Source organism: Sarcophilus harrisii, chromosome 5 (genome assembly GCF_902635505.1).
Source record: "Sarcophilus harrisii chromosome 5, mSarHar1.11, whole genome shotgun sequence".
Lineage (NCBI taxonomy): Eukaryota > Metazoa > Chordata > Mammalia > Dasyuromorphia > Dasyuridae > Sarcophilus > Sarcophilus harrisii.
The window spans coordinates 157,045,546-157,065,100 of record NC_045430.1 but is presented as its reverse complement, the minus strand read 5'-3'; the positions used below and the strand labels follow the sequence as shown (position 1 = coordinate 157,065,100).

The 19,555-nt window shown below is 34.2% G+C and overlaps 1 protein-coding gene across 7 annotated transcripts in view; it reads left to right on the top strand.

Annotated features, from left to right (window-relative positions):
* The window catches only part of DOCK4 (dedicator of cytokinesis 4), a 500,144-nt gene that overhangs the window by 442,012 nt on the left and 38,577 nt on the right, over positions 1 to 19,555 (top strand). For all 7 annotated transcript variants that reach the window (XM_031938825.1, XM_031938828.1, XM_031938827.1 and 4 more), the window contains 2 exons: positions 352 to 412; positions 12,836 to 12,929. In XM_031938825.1, coding sequence (XP_031794685.1) covers positions 352 to 412; positions 12,836 to 12,929 — 155 coding nt within the window. The remainder of the gene's footprint in view (positions 1 to 351; positions 413 to 12,835; positions 12,930 to 19,555) is intronic.

The window sequence follows — 19,555 nt, the reverse complement described above, 5'->3', positions numbered from 1 at the left end:
CTATTAAGATGATTAAATTGAAATAAAGTTTTTAAATCTCCATTTTATGTAATGATATACCTCTATTATATTTATATCATTCCCTTTAATTCTCTATTTCCCAAATAAATTTATTCTTTTTTAACCTGGAGACATATTCCTCAGTACAAAGTTTTAGTATGAAATTCATGCACACCTGACTGGGTTATATACAATCGCAGCATGCTGTATAATATAATCTTTCTTCCAGTGGCTGAATGCTTAATTGCGCTTCTATCTGCTGTGATTGTGTAATTTTAGTTGGCATTTGTTTCATGAAGCAAACTGTATTTGTTTGTACTTGCGACTTCTAACTATTGTGTTTTGTTTTAGGGACTGCATGAAAATGGGAGAAGTGGATGGCAAAAAGATTGGCTGTACAGTTAGCCTATTGGTTTGTAAATAATTTTTTCCCTATATTTGTGACTGATTAATTTTTTTCTAATCATAGAAATACATTAAGTCAATTTAAATTTTTGCTTAGGTACATTGTTTCTCAAATGAATTAAAGCTTGACTTTCAGAGGAATTTTACAAATTACATGTTGGATTCAGAACTAAAAAATTAGATATTAAGTTATAGCAAAATGTTCTACTGTAAAAGTTAGGATGCATATCAAATTCTACAGTAGAATCTAGTAATGACAAAGCATACTTCTAGAGGAAAAATTCTCAATTGTATAAAAGTTGAAGCCATTTTATAGAGTACCTGTTGTTCTCATATGAGAGAGCAAACATCCCTGAATAGGATTTTTTTTTTAAGCTTCAATTTATGTAGACTTCCTTTGACCACTCTTTTTCTTGCCATTTCTTTCAGCAAATTGAATTCATTTCTAGGAAAGAATAATGAACTTTTTGTTACCCATTGGTAATTCTGTATTTTAACACAGTAATTTTCACATTCTTGCTTCTTCACACTGCATTTACAAAACAGCCATTGTTAGCTTTCAGATTATAAATATCTCCCAGTATTTGTTACTACATTGTAGATTTCCTAATTGCATGTAGAACTACCATACCATTTCCTAGAGTCCATTTTGAGGAATAATGAAGTACTTGTCACAAAATAATAATAATTATGTAGTAGATTGTGCTTTGAAAAATCAAGTTGTTTTAATGCACCAAAACTGTAATTTTATTATAGTGTGTTTCAAGGAGAGGAACTTATTACCCAATTGCCAGCTAGCCTGCAGGACAACTCAAGACAGTAATTACATAGCAAATGCTGTGTAACTGTCTTTTAAATATATTGTTCATGTCTTTGTAGATTAAAACAATGACCATTCATTTAGAGGTTAGCTTTTCAAGCATCTACATAGTAAGGATTAATCATGTAGACAAATAGCATTCATTCTAGTTTGGAATGAAGCAAGGTGTTACTGTTATTGATCAATCAACAAGTATTTATTAAGGACCTACTATGTGATAGATACTGTACTAAGTACTTGAGGATACCATTTTAAAAAGAATGAAATTATCTTGGTTTGAAATTACCTTTCTTTTGAGTTTGCAAGTATTATACTACCTTTTATATATCTCTTCTAATTGTTTTCTCCTCCCAGCATCTAACTGTCTATTCTAGTTATCATTACTCAGATCTCTGCTTGGTGACCTTGAATTCAATGCAGTACAAAGTTTCTGTCATTTGACTTCAACTTTAAATCTTTTCATGCCCTCTTTAGCACCTTTTCATTAGGGTTGTTTTAAGGTTAAAATGAGATCCTATTTGTAAGCCCTTTGCAAAACTCAAAAGTTCTATATAAATGTTAGTGTCATTATTTTAAAAATACGCATTAAGCCTCTGCATTCATTGGTATTACCAGATATTCCACTCAGCTCTTGATGTCTATGACTTTTCAAGTTCATGTTTTATATTCCTTCCCTCACAAGCCTTAATCCTTTTATTTTATTTTATTTTTTTGAGGCAATCAGGATTAAGTGACTTGTCCACAACAACACATAGTCAGTAAGGAAATGATTCCAGGACTGGTACTTTATTCTTTGTATTACCTGACTGCCCTAATTACTACTCCTCTTAAAAGTTTATTTTTAATTAATTAATTTTTATTCTGTTCAATTTCTTTTTCTAAAATGGGACTATTTAAGTATTTTATTTCTTCATCTGTTAATCTGGGTAATCTATATTTTTGTAAATATTCATATATATTAATTTTTATGCTGATCTTTAAACAACAGGAAAGAACATCTCAACATATATAGAAAAAAAGATGATTGTATATTAAATTACAAGTAGTCACTTCTTATACTTGCTTTTATGCAACAATAAATTTCATGTCACTGTCAAAAACTCTTCTTTCCATCTGTTTTAGTCTAAATTTTCCTCAATCCTTTCCCTGTATAGTTATCAAAGCATCCCAATATCTTCCTCTTTTTTGTATCATTATTGCCGATTATAATCTCTATTCCCCAAGTCTTCCATTAAACAAACCGAAGAGGAAAAAAAGAAAAGAAAAAACTTCTGGAGGAGCAAGAATAGTCAGGTAAAATGAATCCACAATGGTGATCCTGCCCAAAATGTGTGACTGCTTTGGAAACTCTTTAGTTCATTATATTTCCATCAAGAGGTGGCTAAAAGGCTTCATTGTCTCTCCTTAGGAGAAATTTTTATCATTGCATCTATGAGAGTTCTTCAGTTTTTCAAAATTGTTGTTGAATATGTTTGTTTTGTTGTTGTCATTCTGCTCATTCCAGTCTACTCCATATCAATTCATACAACCCTGGATTCTGAGGAATTATATTGCCATGTTTTATAGTGTTACAAAATTTCATCATGTTCAAATTCAAAGTCAGCAATAATCTGTTAAGGTTTAGTGTATGTCAGAAACCTTACTAAATACCATCCAAAATATGCACACGTTACTTTCAGGATTAGGAAATTGGTTTTGTTTGCAGCTGTCTTCTTGGTATTATTTTCCCAATTCCCACATTTCTGTATTGGATATGATAGGTTTTACATGGATGTTCAACCTATCTTTGTTGATTTCAGATGGATGAGATTATTTAATATCTATTCCCCTTACCCTTTACCTTCATTTTTGTGTATTCTTTTCATATACACCAGTTATGATAAATAGTAAGTCCCATCTCCCTTTTCCTCTTTTAAATACTACTTTATCCATTTTGCCTTTCCTTTGCTTTCCCCTCTCCAAAATCTTAGAATAGAACCAATCAGACCTCAGATCCTCTGTCTTTACTCTGTAATTCCCATATTATCCTTTAAAAACATTAACGTTCTGAAGAGATATTTATTGTTCCCTTTTCCTTCATTAGAATGTTAGTACTCCATCATCATATAGGCCTTTCTAGATGATCAAATAAATTTATCTTTGTATATTTCTCCTGATTCTTGAGCTTAAATCTCTTAGTTCCTGCATATCTCTGGTCTTTTCATCAGCAATGCTTAAAAATTTTCTTTTCCATTAAAGATCCATTCCTTCCTTCTCCTTCTCTATATGATTATACTCAGTTTTGTAAGTTATTTTTGGTTGTAATTTTTTCCTTTTGGAATTTTTATTCCAGATCTCTCATTTACAGGAGAAGCTGCCAGGTCTTATGTGATATTGATTGTGGTTCTTTAGTACTTGAAATTCTTTCAGGATGCTTGGAGTATTTTTCTTTTACATGCAGCTATAGATTTTAGCTAAAACATTATCAGGACTTTTCTTTTTTTCTTTTTTTTTTTTAATTAAAGCTTTTTCTTTTCAAAATATATGCATGGATAATTTTCAACATTCACCCTTGTAAAACTTTATATTCCACATCTTTTCCCTCCCTTCCTTCACTCCCTCCCCTAGAGAGCAAGTAATCTAATATATGTTAAACATGTGCAATTCTTTTATACATATTTCCACAAATATTTTACTGCACAAGAAAAATCAGTCAGAAAGGGAAAAAATGCAAAAGACAACAAAATGTAAGCAAACAACAACAAAAAGAGTGAAAATATTATGTTGTGGTACACACTCAGTTCCCAAAGTCCTCTTTCTGGATATAGATGGCTCTCTTCATCAAAAGACCATTGGAACTGGCCTGAATCATCTCATTGTTGAAGAGAGCCATAGAATTCATCATCATATAATTTTGTTGTTGCTGTGTATAATAATCTCCTGGTTCTGCTCATTTCACTGAGCATCAGTTCATGTCTCTCCAGGCTTTTCTGAAATCATCCTGCTGGTCATTTCTTATAGAACAATACTATTCCATAACATACATATACTATATTTTATTCAGCTATTCTCCAACTGATGGGCATCCACCCAGTTTCTTGCCACTACAAAAAGGGCTGCCACAAACATTTTTGCACATGTGGGTCCCTTTCCTTCCTTTAAGATCTTTTTGGGATAGAAGCTCAGTAATAACGCTGCTGGGTCAAAGGGTATGCAGAGTTTGATAGCCCTTTGGGCATAGTTCCAAATTATTCTCCAGAATGTTTGAATCAGTTCACAACTCCACCAACAATGTATTAGTGTCCCAGTTTCCCCACATCCTCTCTAATATCAAAAATATAATCTAATATATTTTCTAATATTTTTCATTATCTTTTACTGGGACTTTTCTTACTGAAATTTTTTCTCTCAGGATATCAATGGTTGATTCTTCCTATAAAGATAGAATAATCTTTGTCCTCTGGTTCTAATATATTTAAACTTATTTCATTTTTAATTTTTTGAAATATAGTGTTGAAACTTTTTAAAAATAGTTTTTAAGGAAGTCTAGTGATTTTAAAATTTTCTTTCTTTGACCTAGTTTCTAGGTCAGTTTTCTCTGATACCAGATATCTCACATATTGTTCTTTTTTTAAAAAAAAATTGATTTTGTTCTAATATTTCTTGTCATCTAGTGGAGACTGATTTCTGTTTAATCTATTATCTTTTTAAGATTGTGCATTACTTAGGTAAGGTTTATCACTTTTTCTCTCCTGCATATCTCCTTCCAGTTATTTTTCATAATTTTTATTTAATTTTTTTTAATCTCTTGCTTCCTTCTCTATATTCATGTAATTTTTGTGGAAAATCCATTTCCCTTGAGTCTCTGGTTTCAGATGTTATGACATTATCTCCTCCCTCCCCCCACCCCGGTCCCCGTCTTTTTTTTTTTAAACAGAGTAAGTATTTCTAGATCTATAGTAATTAATATAGTGGTAAGTATTTTCTTTGGTTTATTCATTCATCACTCCAGCTTTACACCAAGATCAAGTTCTATGCTCTGCTGTGTTTTGATGGGATGATATTTCCTGGATGGTCTTTCACTGGACCCACATTCCTGTGCTGACCTTTGTCTCCTGGTATTAGGTCCCAAGGGGTCTTTGAAGTTCAGGCACAAACTCTTCAAGACCTATTTCAGCATTTCAGGACAGAATATTAAGGTCCTAGTCACGACTTATTGCCTAGGGTATCCTGGTCTGAACTCTGCAACATTTTCACAGGTGGTTTCCTATGGCTTCCAAAGTACCCATACTAGGGATTTTGGTCACACTGAGTATTTGGGTAGGGGATGGAGGTAATAGGGAGGATGCCATTGTTGTTGCTTGTCCCTGAAAGGAAGCCATATTTCTAGCCAATCTCTGATAGTACTGTGAACTGACTTCTTTACCTGCTCTGAGACTGGCTCCCTTTTCTACTTTCCCATGAGTTTCTTGCCTTTTTTTTTTTTGGGGGGGGTACAGTTTTGGAGTAGTAGAAATAACTTGAGCTAGTTAGGTGGCTCAATAAATAGAGCACTGAGCTTGGAATCAGGGAAAGTCATCTTCATGAGTTCATATCTAGCTTCAAATATTTATTCCCTATATAACTGAGCAAGTCACTCAACCCTATTTGCCTCAGTTTCCTCATCTATAAAATGAGTTGAAGAAGGAAATGGCAACCCACTTCAGTATCTTTGTCAAGAAAACCCCAAAAGGGATCCCAAAGAGTTAAACACACTGCACAGTTAAAGAGTGAAACAAAAAAAACTTTAATTTTCAAAGGTCCTTTTAGATTTTTTTGATTAAGGTCTGTTGAGAATTTTAGGTTTTGGCTTGAAGAGGCAAATAGAAGATGGGCAATCTGCCTCCTATTCAGGCAGGTATCTTGACTGGAATTTGGAAGCCTCATATCTGAGTACCAATGGTATCAGTGGAAGGATTCTGTCTTTTATGATGCTCTGGGTTCACTTGTTCCAGTCTTATTTCATAACTAGCAGCCAATTGCTGGGCATAGAAGTTGGACTTAGCTCTTGATTTTACTGCTTACTACTTGTGTAATTTTTGACAAGTGATCTAATCTTTCTTGAACTTAGTTTCCCTGTCTGTGAAATGAGGAGATTTGGCTATATGACATCTAAGATATCTGCCAGACATTAAATATTTAATCCCAGTGCCCCTCTCTGATAGGCAATCCCAATTTTTAACCCCCGTCTTGATTTTACTATAACCTCAGACATCCAGTGTTTATACCTTCCTCCAAATGCATCCTATTCTGTTCTCTCATTATTCTTTTATAACCAATAACCTGGTTATAACCTTTTAAAAAAAGATGAATGATTTCAGGTTCTCAACTCACTAGATGTAACAAACTGTACAACTGGATCACGCTAAAGAGCTGACGTACTATAATAAATGTCCAAAAATTTGTACTCAGCCTGAGAAACAAACCAAAGATGTTTAGTCAGGTGGCACTGTGGATAGAATGGCACGTCTGGAAGCAGGAAGATCTGAGTTGAATATGTGTATATATATATATATATATATATATATATATATATATATATATTTTTTTTTTTTTTTTTTTTTTTTTTTTTTTTTGGCTGAGGCAATTGGGGTTAAGTAACTTCCCCTGGATCATACAGCTAGGAAGTGTTAAGTGTCTGAGACCAGATTTGAACTCGGGCCTTTGGGATTCCAAACTCAGTGCTCTATCCCTTGCATCCCTTCAAAAAACCTTAATATTAATAGCATCTTCCTGACTTTAAGATAAAAGACAAAATGGAAACTACCCTTTTTTCCCATTTAAGGCCCTTTATATGCTAGTTCCAGACTACTTTTCCAACCTTACTATACATTATTCTCTTTAGGTACTCATCATTTCAGCTAAACAAGCCTACTGCTAGTCCTTATACATGATATTTGATCTCCAGCCCCTGTGGTTGTTTGCAGACTGTTCACCAAACCCAGAATTCACTCCCTCCTCATCTCTGATTTTTGAATTCCTCATTTTTAGGAGTGTTTAGCTCATGTGCCACGTCCAAAATGGGACTTTTTATGGTTACCTCTATTGCTTAGTGACCTACTCTGACAAATTAGTTAGTATTTGCTTTATATGTATTTTTCTTTGTGTATATTTTATGTGTTTAGCTTCTCCCTCATTCTCCTTCCTCTCATTCTTTCTCTACTACATTATAATATAAACTACTTGAGAGTTGAGATTGTTTGGTTATGTCTTTGTATCCCCAGTATCTATCTCAGTCCCTGGCATATGAAGTAAGTGCTTAATAAATTCATGTTGATTGAATCTGTAGATTATACATTGATTAAGAACATATAATTTTCACTGGTAATTTCAGGAATAGTGAACAGGCAAAAGATATTCATATTTTTAGAGTACTTATTTCAAATTTATATAATTATATATAATTTAGAGTAATTGTTTCAATTATGTTATAAGTATTATTATTATTATTAATAATATTAATATATTACTATATTATGTTACCCTACTGTTTCAGGCTAATATAAAATAATACATAACTAAAAGCCCCAATATATCACTTCTAGGCTGACCTTATAATTTTTATTATATGTAGAAAAATTTTGATATTTTTTTCACTGCAATATGATTAGTGTTGCCTCCTGCTTTTGGTCCATTTTGATTAAACCTTTAGAGGAATTTCTAAAGTATTTGTTTTAACAAAGTTCCTATTTGTTTTGTGAAACATCATGACTTAAATTCTAGCATTAAGTTAATAATGTAAGTAATTTTTGACATGACTAACACTACAAAATATAATTATTGTTTTATTCTATGTGTCACCTGTATGTTTGCCAGACATATGCAAAAGATTCCTGTCTCCTGACAGTAATAATAAAATGTTTTCAAAAGAAACACTTTTCCTTCAGAGGAAAAAGGCTTATTTTGTTCTCAAAGAAAGCTTCTTTTTATAAGAAAGCTATTAGAGCAAATCATTCTTTGATAATTTCAGAAACCCTGCTGTGTTGCTGTTAGATGCTTTGTTTATGGTACAACAATTCTAGATAATTAAAATGATTTTTGATAATTTAAGAGTGAGGGCTATGAATAACGCTGTTTACTGATTTTCTTGTTAAATGCCATAATCTACAAAGAAACAAAAGGTAGAAAATATAAAAGAAGCATCTTGGATGGATATTTGCATTCTCTGATCTCTATCATATTTCTAATCTATCATAAGCAGATTAATCCCCAGATAAGGAGAGTGATACTTGTAGACAAGAGAGAGAAAATAAATTAAAATCATTGGCTAAAGTTTATTACAAACTCTAGTCTAGGCAGTATCTGGGGGAAATGAGTCACATTTATGATATCCCAATGGTCATCTGAGTAAGTCATTGATGGTGAGAGTTAGCATTTAGCCTTAAGTCTGCTACAAATTGGCCATGACACCTTTAGGAAAGTAACTTTAGGGGCTGCTAGGTGGTGCAATGGATAAATCACCAGCCCAGAAATCAGGAGTATCTTAGTTCAAACATGCCCTTAGACACTTAACCCTTCCTAGCTTTGTGACATTGGACAAGTCACTTAACCCCAATTGCCTTAGGGGGATAAAAAGAAAGAAAGAAAAAGAAAAAAAGAAAGTAACTTTATCACTCTGTCCCTCAGTTTTCTTGTTTGTAATATGAGAATACTGGACTATATCAGAGAATCTTAATGTTTCTATTTTTGGTGCCATGGATCCCTTCAGCAATCTAATGAATTCCCCTGATTCTCTTCTCAGAGCACTGTTTGTTCCCCACATTTATAATTGAACAAAAAGGCAAAATTCAGTTAGGGGCTAGTGAATATAAAGACCCAAGGGATTTTGGTTTTGGTTTTTCCCATGCCAGTTTAAGAACCTACTAGAATTTACCTGTACACTCATTTGGAGCCTGTGGATCCAAGGTTAGGAATCCTGGATGATGTCCTCATTGGAATGTAGGCTCAGTTTAAGTGGGGATTGTTTCATTCTTTGTACTGGAATCCACAGTGCCTGGCACATTGTAGGTGCTTAATGAATTTGTGTTGATTGAATTAATTTCCCTTACAGCTCTAACATTTGTTTGCTTTTTTTCCTACTTAAGACATATTTGAAGTAGGATATCAGACTCAGTAACTTGCTATCAAACCCTACTCTACAATCTGATCCTGATATTTATTTTCCTTACTTGCAATTTGATGATCCTTATCCCATCTCCTCATCTTCTTTAAAAAGTATATACTCATTTAAAGTTACTTATGTTTTTCAAGAATCAGAATGATAGCCTACTCAATAAAGTTACATTAAACACAGGATTTAAAGTATGGTGCTCCTGTTAAACTAAGTCTTCATTTTTCAAGTTTCCTGAGCTCAATTAGGAGTTCTTTTAATATCATGAATGAGTACTTATACTAATATTATAGTGGACACAGTCCAGTGTGTGGAACTTAGAATAAATTTTCCCATAGCAATCATGACATAACTCTTGGTTTAAAAAATTAATCCACAATACATTTGAAATGTATAAGCATATATATATATGTATACATTTTTACATAGACATGTATTTATCAATACATATCCATTTATCATATGTTTATGTACCCATATAGCATATTTTGATCTATGTATCCATCAATCTACCCTCATATAAATGTACATACAAATCCACTTTATCAAACTCACGATTTCATTGCTATAGAAAACACTCTACTGAATATAGAGCTGTAAACAACTTATAACTTATAGTCTTGGGGATTGGTCTGAAGCCCTGAAATATAATATTTTATTAAAAGATATTATACTGAAGTGAATTGAATTGAATTGGTGCTCCCTTAAATGTTCCAAATCATGGTAGGGGGGACCCAGAGTTGTAAGAGATAACAGTAGAGCCCAAACTTTAGCTATTCCTACCAAGCTCAAAAAATTTCAGGTATAACTTGTGATAGTTGAACTAGACTGTCTTTTCTCAGAGGACCAGATTAGCCAAGTTTAAAAAAAAAAAAAAAAAAAAAAAAGGTTTTTTTGATATTGGCCACAGAGTAATAAATTCTGTGGCCTTAGAAACTTAGAAATTCTGTTAAATTGTGGAGGTCTTATGGTCTGCCCAGAAAATGAATTTTTATGATACAATAGAACCTATTCTATGACATAAATATGGTGTCCCAAAAGTCTTAAGGTATTAAAGTTTAATGAGGAAACAGAGATGATGAAATGTCTTTCCTTTCATGTTTCTCCCCCCACACACTTTGTATTTTTCATTGAGATTCTGTGGAAAAATCCAAAGTTTATGATGGTGATAATTTTGAGTCACTGAGTTTTGTAGATTGTACATACATTATCATTCAAAATAAAACCAGGTGGGGGTAACACAGACTTTGTTTTTCCCCTTGGATAGACTATGGAGATAGAAGGTTAAGTAAATAAATTTATAATGTTGGGATGAAAGAGTAGGGAGGAGTGATGACTCTTTTCTTCCCTCCTCTTCACAGAACCCAGAGCTAGAAGAGGCTTTAAAATCATTGAATCCAATCCTTTCATTTGAGAGATGAAAGTGGTACCCTGAGACTTATGCTTTTTCCCCTTGCTCTTTCCAGAGCAATGGTGTTGATGTAGGTTTATCTCGGAGCAGGTAAAATAGAAAGTGTTTATGAAGAGAAAGAGAAGATCATGGGGCTATAGCTTAAGACATCAACAGGGTGGGAGGAAAGGAGAGAGAAATCCTGCACAGTAATTGGAAAGTCACTTTGTTTCTGAGTTTTCAGTTTCCTCATTTGTAAAATAAGAGAAGAGCAAAGAGATTAGTGAACTAAATGGTCTTTAATGTCCCTGTCAAAAAAAAAAAACAACTCATTATCCTAACTGAAAAAGAAAGAGCTTTTATGACTATCAACCCTTTAATTTTGGTAGTCCTTTTCATATATAAAGGATATTTTTATGTCAAGCAGTGAAAATATTTTTAGATAAATCAAAATAGAGCTATTTGTAAATAATTAAAAGGCTGCAGCTAGATAAGAACCAGAAGCATTTTAAAAATTCTTTTATTAAATTATTTATAATGTAGCATTAAACTACATGGCTAATTAAATTTTATTGACTTTTTACAATTAATTTAATTTCAATATGTAAAATATAACTTTTCATTCATTCTTTTTAACTGTCATGATTCTTTGTCTCTTCATTCTCATTTACATTTATTCTTTTATCAGAACCTCAGATATTTTTATAACCAATTAAAATATTTGTTTTATGAATCAAATCCCTATTGATTCATATGCAGGACAAGTGTTTTAAATATAAACCCAAAATACTTAGCATCTGTCATTAGTACATAGAGTAGGTGCTTATTCATCATAAAATGGTCTCTTCCATCTGTCCTCCACCACACGGTTTTTCAGAAAACATTACAGGGTTCATATTTTGTCTAGCAATATCATTTTTTATTTTTTAGATAACTCTTTTAAAGAAATCTCAAATTTAAGGATACTATTGAATGCATGATCATTCTGCAAAATAACATGCATTAATAAAATTCATTTTAAAAAATACATTGTTGTTCAGTCATGTCCAATTCTTCATGATTCTATGGACCATACTGTCCATAGAGTTTTCTTGACAAAAGTACTGGAATGGTTTACCATTTCCTTCTCCAATGAAATGAATATCATTTTATAAAGCATTTTAGTGTGAAAAAACCATAAATCAACAACCATTATGTTGTATCTATTACAATCTTGGTTATTTCTAACTATTGAGTCAATAAATAATTCTTAAGAGCTTACCCTATGTCAGGCCCTATGCTAAGCTCTAGGGATACAAAGAAATGCAAAACCACAGCCTTATTCCTCAAGAAATTAATATTCCAGTGTGAGAGACAATATGCAAACAAATATATACATGCAAGAGATATACTAAGTAAATGGGAGGTAATCTCAGAAGGAAGAGAACACTGGACAGGGGAAGTATGCCAGGAAAGATCTTCTAAAAAAGGTGGGATTTGAGCTAAGTCTTGAAGGAAGCCACAGAACCCAAGATATAGAGATGAATTGATTAGAGCATTTCAGGTATGAGTGACAGATTGGAGTCAGGAAGTATCTTGTTCTCTGTATATTGATTATTCATTGATAGTTTAAAATGCAGCATGGTTTGGGGATAAAGGGCCAAAGTCAGAAAGATCCAGTTTTAAGCCCTGCCTTAAATAAATGGGGAAGACACTCGATCCCTCTAAGCAGTCTAGTTATAATTATGATTATAATTTATAGGTAAGTTGATAATCAGCATTACTTTAGTGAATTTCCATATTGGGAATTCTCCACTGATAAGATCATTGGTCTAGATATCCCTCTTACCCCCCAAAAATGCATACCAAAAAATGTAATAAAGAGAAATTTAAGCAATAATATTTAAAATGATTCAGCTTAGTGACTAATAAATGGTTGGTGCCACTTCTTTTCCCCCCTTAAAACTTTCCTGGTACAGTTCAAGATTTTCTTTTGTAAAATAGATTTTTAAAGGAATCAGTTTTTATATTTCATCAAACAACTGCAGAAGAGTACTAGGATGATAATTTTTTTACCTTAACACAGCTTTCTATGCTTATACTTTTGCTACAGAACTTTTACAAAACTGAGTTGAACAAGGAAGAGATGTATATACGCTACATTCATAAACTCTACGATCTGCATCTGAAAGCACAAAATTTCACAGGTAACTTTTCCATTTGGGAATTGGGGAAAGTTTTAGAAATTGTTATGTTAAAGATGACATATACTATGTTCACTTTCATTTTTAAAATATATTTTTATATTTTATATTACTAGTTACTTGTAAAAAGAATTAACGTTCATTTTTAAAAATTAAGTTCTAAATTTCTTCCCTCTACCCTACTCTTCCCCTATCCCTCAAGAAGGCAAGTAATGTGATTTTGGTTATACCTGTAAAATCATGCAACTATATTCATTTTCTTAATACAAAGTCAGGATTTGGGATTTCAGAGTAACATGGCTACTTGGAGATTATAAATCCCAGTAAATGCAATGCATGACCCAGTAAACATTGATTCACATTAACAGTATGATATGGGTTCCTGGCAACTATGAGTATGGCTATTTTGCAGTTTTTAAAAGCATGAAGACACTCTTTATCTTTCTGAAATTGTTGCTTTTATTCACAATATTTCAGCTTACTGCTTTTAGCAAAAATTAGTAGATTTGGTTTTATATTTCATTGATGCTCTTGATTTCAAATAAGCAAATGCACATTTTTTTTTCAGCTTCGATAGTCTTCATGATTCCATTCTGGGACCTCATATCTAGTTGAAATGCCCTTTTGTTTAAAAATAAAAAAGTACTTCTGACAGTCATCCTAAACTTTGGATTGGTAGAAGTGATTGACAAGATGCAAGCAAGAAACAGAAGAGGTTTACTTAGCTTGTAAGGATGAAGTTGTCAAACAAAGGGCAAAGATATATGTTGATAGTTCTGGATAAGCATCTGGTAGTCCTTCTTTTCCCCAGGGGTTATCTCTGATAAACAGCAGATCTAGACCTCCAGGAGTGAGAAGGTACCACCTTCACTCTGGGCTTTTTTCTTAGGAGGATGTCAGGGGTCAGCCATCTCATCAGTGCAATCCACTGGGATAAAATAAAGCCACTTTTATTCTTTTAACAGCATCCCTGTCAGAGGCTACTGCTCTTATTCCCACGTGGCATAAAGTCCTAGCTATTCCATGGGGTTTTCTTCCTCCATTACGGTACATCTAGACCTAAGCATGGCCTACCACTCAGAAACTGTTTTGATGGATGGGCTGCTGAATCTCACAAATTGTCTATTTTCTCAACTCCAGCAGCCTCCTCATGTACCCTAATTCAGACACATACAAACATGGTCATTCATACTATCTCCCAAAATCATTATTTCTGAGGTCCTGCTCTCATTCTTGCCATTTCCCCCATTCCTGGTTTCTTTCCTATTCCCCTAATTATCTCTGTACTCTTAATTTCACTTGCCTCAAAAGCAACTCTTGACTGTATCTGTGGTTAACCATGTCATTGATTTACTACCAGCTATCCTAAAATCCCTTGCCTTTTTTGACCTTTTGCCATTCCCAAACTGCCATTACTCACCCCAAAATAATCCTTTCCAAATGATTTTTTTTTTTTGCCTTTCTCAGGCCATTAAATTTCCCTAGAAAAGCCAAAAAAAACATGCTGCCAAACCTCTGTAAATTTATGTATAATCTCAGGTGGGCTTTTACTAGTTGACAGCCCTATTCAAAATTGATTGATTCCCTGTCTCATTCTCCATAGTGACTGTTTTGTACCTTTGCCCCTCTCCTCCCACCCAACATAGCAAATGACCTAGGTTCCTGCCTCCTACTGCACTGAAGTATAGTACAAGAGTCTAGAAGAAATATTAGAAGTACATTTTGGAACAAGCTCTATTATTATGGTACTTGAATCTATGGGAACAAATGAAAACAGCAGAGGAGAGAGACTAAAATCAAGCCTTGAAAAACATACATAGTCGTGGTATAGGAGGTCAGAGCAAAATGACCAAGGAGGAAGTCAGAAAATAAAGGAGAAAAAGGAAACAGAATCTAAGCTGTGGGGGAAATGAAAGATGGTGGAACATGGGGGAAGTCAAGTAGGATGGGAACTGAAAAAAAAAACATTGGTTTTATCAGTTAAGAGATTGTTAGTAACCTTGGAAGGAGCAGTCTCAGTTGAGTGCTAAATCTAAAACTAGGTGGTTGTGATATGAGTGAAAGGTGAAGAATTAAAAGCAGCAAGTGTAAGTGACTTCTAAAAGAGAGCTAGGATAATAATGGAGGGCTATTTGTGTGATAATATCAATTATATATATATATATATATTCTATTATTTGTTATTATATATATCCATCACTTGGTATTTCATACATATATATGTATATATATTTGTTGTTGAGGCAATTGGGGTCAAGTGACTTGCCCAGGGTCACACAGTTAGGAAATGTTAAGTGTCTGAGGAGGCAGGAACCTAGGTCATTTGCTGCTATGTTGGGTGGGAGGAGAGGGGCAAAGGTACAAAACAGTCACTATGGAGAATGAGACAGGGAATCAATCAGTTTTGAATAGGGCTGTCAACTAGTAAAAGCCCAGCTGAGATTATACATAAAGATTTGAATTCAGGTCTCCTGACTTCAGGGCTGGTATTTTATCCACTGCACCACCTAGTTGCCCTAAGTAATGGATATTTTTAAATGAGGAGAATTGGGCCCATTGAAAGATATCAGGAAATAAATCTGTAGATCAATTAACAAATCAAAAAACATTTTTTAAAAGTCTAGGAACTGTGTTAGACTCTGGGCATCAGGGAGAGACCAAATGGGACAAGTTGCTGGGGCCATTCTTGATTTTTCTCAGTAAAATAGGAGATTGAGAAGGAGGAAGATGGATTGCTGGAACAAACTTGAGAAAAGAAGAAAAGGTTTGGATTTCATTTCAGAGAACATGAGAGGGAATTAATCAATAAAAGGAATATAATGAAACTATATGCCCAGTTAAAATTAATTAATGTGAAATTGTAGTGGATTGAGCCTCTAGTTTGATATACCTTCTACCAGAAGCATGAGAGCATTATCAGAGAGTTGGATCACAGAGATAACACAAGCTTGAGGATTTGCAGGGTATGAGATCTGTTTTTTAAAAAAAAGGGAAATGGGGTGGAGAGAGAAAGATAAAAATGGTTGAATTGTTAAACTCTAAAGACAAGACTGTAAAGGGAAGACTATGAGTCCAAATTAGATAAAACCTGTACAAGAAAAGATAATGAGATCACAGAAGGAAGAAATTAAGGGGTAAAAGAGAGAGGTAGAAGGACAAAAGATTTTGAAATGAGGAAAGATGAATAATAGATTTAGGGGGAATAAGTTAGAAAGATGGAAGGACAAGCATTTATAATCATAAAGGAAAATAATTTAAGATCGTGGAAGTGGAATTTATTTAAAGTCTTTGGATGACTAAAGTGAAATGTAAGTTGATTTACTGAGAGGCCTCAGTGTTCTAGGAAACATCAACATGTCAAGTTCAAGGTCAGGGGTTGGGGCAGAAAGAAAGATTTTGAGCTATGTGCTAAACTCTGTTAGAAAGGGGAAGATGCTCTTGGAAACTGGGAGTTTCTAGCAACAGGGGCCTTGACGGTTGATACAGAAAAATGGAGTCAACCTCAATAGAGGAGATGCTATTGAGTGAGAATGATAGAGAAAAGGCCTGGAAGGAGCAATGAGTAGCCAGGAGTATACTGACTCCAGTTCCTTGACAAGTGGGTTGGAGTTTTATGAGAAGCAACACCCTATTCTGAAGGGGTGGCAGGAGATAAACTATCTCTGGAAGAGAATCAAGTTTGCCATGTGTGTAAGAAAAAGGAAAGAATTAAGAGGAATAAATCTAGAATAAATAGAAGTTTTGCCATAGAGGGGGAAAGATCCAGAGCATGTAATTTAAGACAGATTGAGAAGAATAGCAACAAGGAATAAAAAGAAGGAATAGGTCTGAGCTAGATAGAGGTAAGAGAGAAGGGAAGTTTACCACATAGAGGGAGGCTTGGCTGGGCAAATAATGATTGAAATAGGAAAGGAAGAGTTGGAAATTGGTTAGTTATAGGATTAGAAAAGTTGACTTCCTACCCTTAAGTCCTATAATGATGAAGGGCAGCATCTATTGTGGGGAGCTAAAGCAGCAGAGAAATTAGCGTAAGCATCTTGGATGGTAAGTATCTGGTGGTTGGGACTCCTCTCCTCCCCATCCCCCTGGCAGTCACATTTGGTACCAATTCCTTTACTTCATCCTAAAGTGAGAGGCAAAGCGTACACCCAGGAGGTCCAGTGTACATACTCCGTGTATTTGGCTCCCATTCAGGGCTGGTGTCCTGACTGTGATTCTGGAGTCCCATCAGTAAGGGGTTTTATGTCTGAGGCCCCTCCATGGAGTCTAAAAGTGAATTCAATATTTACAGAAACCTGGGTCCGTTTTGTTTTGTTCATTGACTCAAGTTAGAGTTAGTACTATCTGCTATAATATAACTACTATAGTTGTTATTGGATGAAGGAAGCTTACAGTTTTCAAGAGAGACTGGGCTCAAATGATGGAAAAGGGCCTTTCTGTCTACTTTAGACCCCATCTTCTTGGACTCTGTGTGTTGAAGAGAGCTAAGGTTTTTGGTGTTCTTAAGCAGTAATGGCAAGTGATACCTGGTGATCTAGGGCCAAGTATATTCTACCATCACAGGACCAGAAGGTACCTTTAAAGTGTTTCTTAGCATTTATACCAGCAGGAAACTGAGCAATCTCATCCCTCCACTCTGCTAGAGTTTTCCTCTCTGAATTTCACCCACCTCCTCCTACCAGTCTCTGTTGGAATTTCTGGGTCTATTTGGAACTCTAAACACATTTTTTTTTCCTCCAGTGCTTTTTATTTTATTTTTTATTAAAGCTTTTTATTTTTCAAAACATGCATGAACAATTCTTTAACATTAGCCCTTAGAAAACTTTGTGTTCTAATTTTTCCTCCCTTCTCCCACACTCTCCCTTAGATGGCAAGTAGTCCAATATATGTTAAATCCAATATATGCATATATATTTATACAATTATTGGAACATATATTTCTTTGAAAATTACCTAGTGCCCTTAAGGACAAAGACTGCCATTTTAAAATCTTAGTATACCTAGCATTTATCAGACAATCTTGCATATAATAGACAATTGATGAATGCTTGCAGAATTGTTGAATTGTGGTTTTTATGGTAGGTTCTAATGGTATACTGATATACATCGCTTAAATTAGCTTTGTGAGCTGTCCTGGAAATATAATTTCTATTATACAACATTGTATACCAATTGAGATCCAAACATCTAATTTACATGATATTTTTGCAAATAATTCATTAGTTGGGAACTATTCGAATTTGGGAATTATTTAATCAATAAAGCACCAATTTATGTATGTGTGCATATCTTTATTTTTTAAAGGTTGTGGAAGGAAAATGAAAACTTAAGTGATAGAGAGAGACATTTTGCTCTTCTCATGAAGGAAGCCTACATATGTCTCTTTCTATTCTAGAAAGAGATTAGTCTTTTCCTTAAATATGTTTTCCCAATTTGCACTTATGATTTTCATATTCCTCAAGGAACAGGCTATTTTTTCAAATATTTTATTCTTCATTCTTTAACATGTGTTGTAATTCATGTCCTGATTCTTTAGTATCCATGGGGAAAGTAAACTAATTTTAAAAAAGTATTTTATGGGGAGGGAAGGAGAGTTGTGTTTAAATAGGATAAAACTTTTTTTCTGCCTTTTGTGATGAGTTCCTTTCATTCTAACTTCACTCTCATCTCTTTGTTCCTTATCACATTTGGGAGGTTTATATAATTCTGTGCTGGCCAGAGCATGAGGACCCCACGGGTTGCTCTCCTTGTTATCCGGAGCTATTCCCCTAACTGATACAGCCTGGATAGTATCACTGAATGCTCCCAGGATTGCACAGAATCTGAGACAATTATCCAGCCCATTTCATATCTAATCAAAAAGGCTCAAACCAATGGTCATCACTTTAAGCCCTCCAGTGATGATACCTAATGAGATAGTCTGCTTCCCTTTAGAGGCAGCTCTAATAGTTAAGAATTACTTTATACTAAATCTACATTTCCTCTCTGCCACCTATCCTTGTGTGCTGGGCACTTGATACCCTCCGTACCTGCAGTACTCTGCTTTCTTGCCTTCCCCTTTGACTTCCTTCACAACTCAACTCAAATCCCATCTTTTGCAGTCTAGTCTGTCTCCTTCCCTTTCCTTCCTTTTCCCTCCTGTTCTCAGATACTCATGATCTTAATATAAATTCTTTTAATTAAATCCTTTTAAATAATCTTAATATAAACTCTCCTTCTCTGTCTCCTTTTCTCTTTCCCCCTTCATTTCCTCCCCATGTGTGTGTATATATGCGTATATTTATACGTGTGTGTATACATATATATGTATGTATAAATACACATAAACACACATTAAAAAAAATCTTGCTTCTGGGACAGCAGAGTGACTTGGCAGATAGAGCACCAGATACAGTGTCATTTAAGAGTCATCTTCCCAAGTTCCAAATTCATCATCAGACACTTACTAGCTGTGTGACCCTGGGCAAGTCACTTAACCCAATTTACCTCAGTTTTCTCATCTGTGAAATGAGTTGGAGAAGGAAATGGCAAACTACTTTAGTACCTCTGTCAAGAAAACCCCAAATGGGGTCACAAAGAGGCAAACATGATTGAAATGACTAAACCACAAAAATATCTTGCATCTTCCT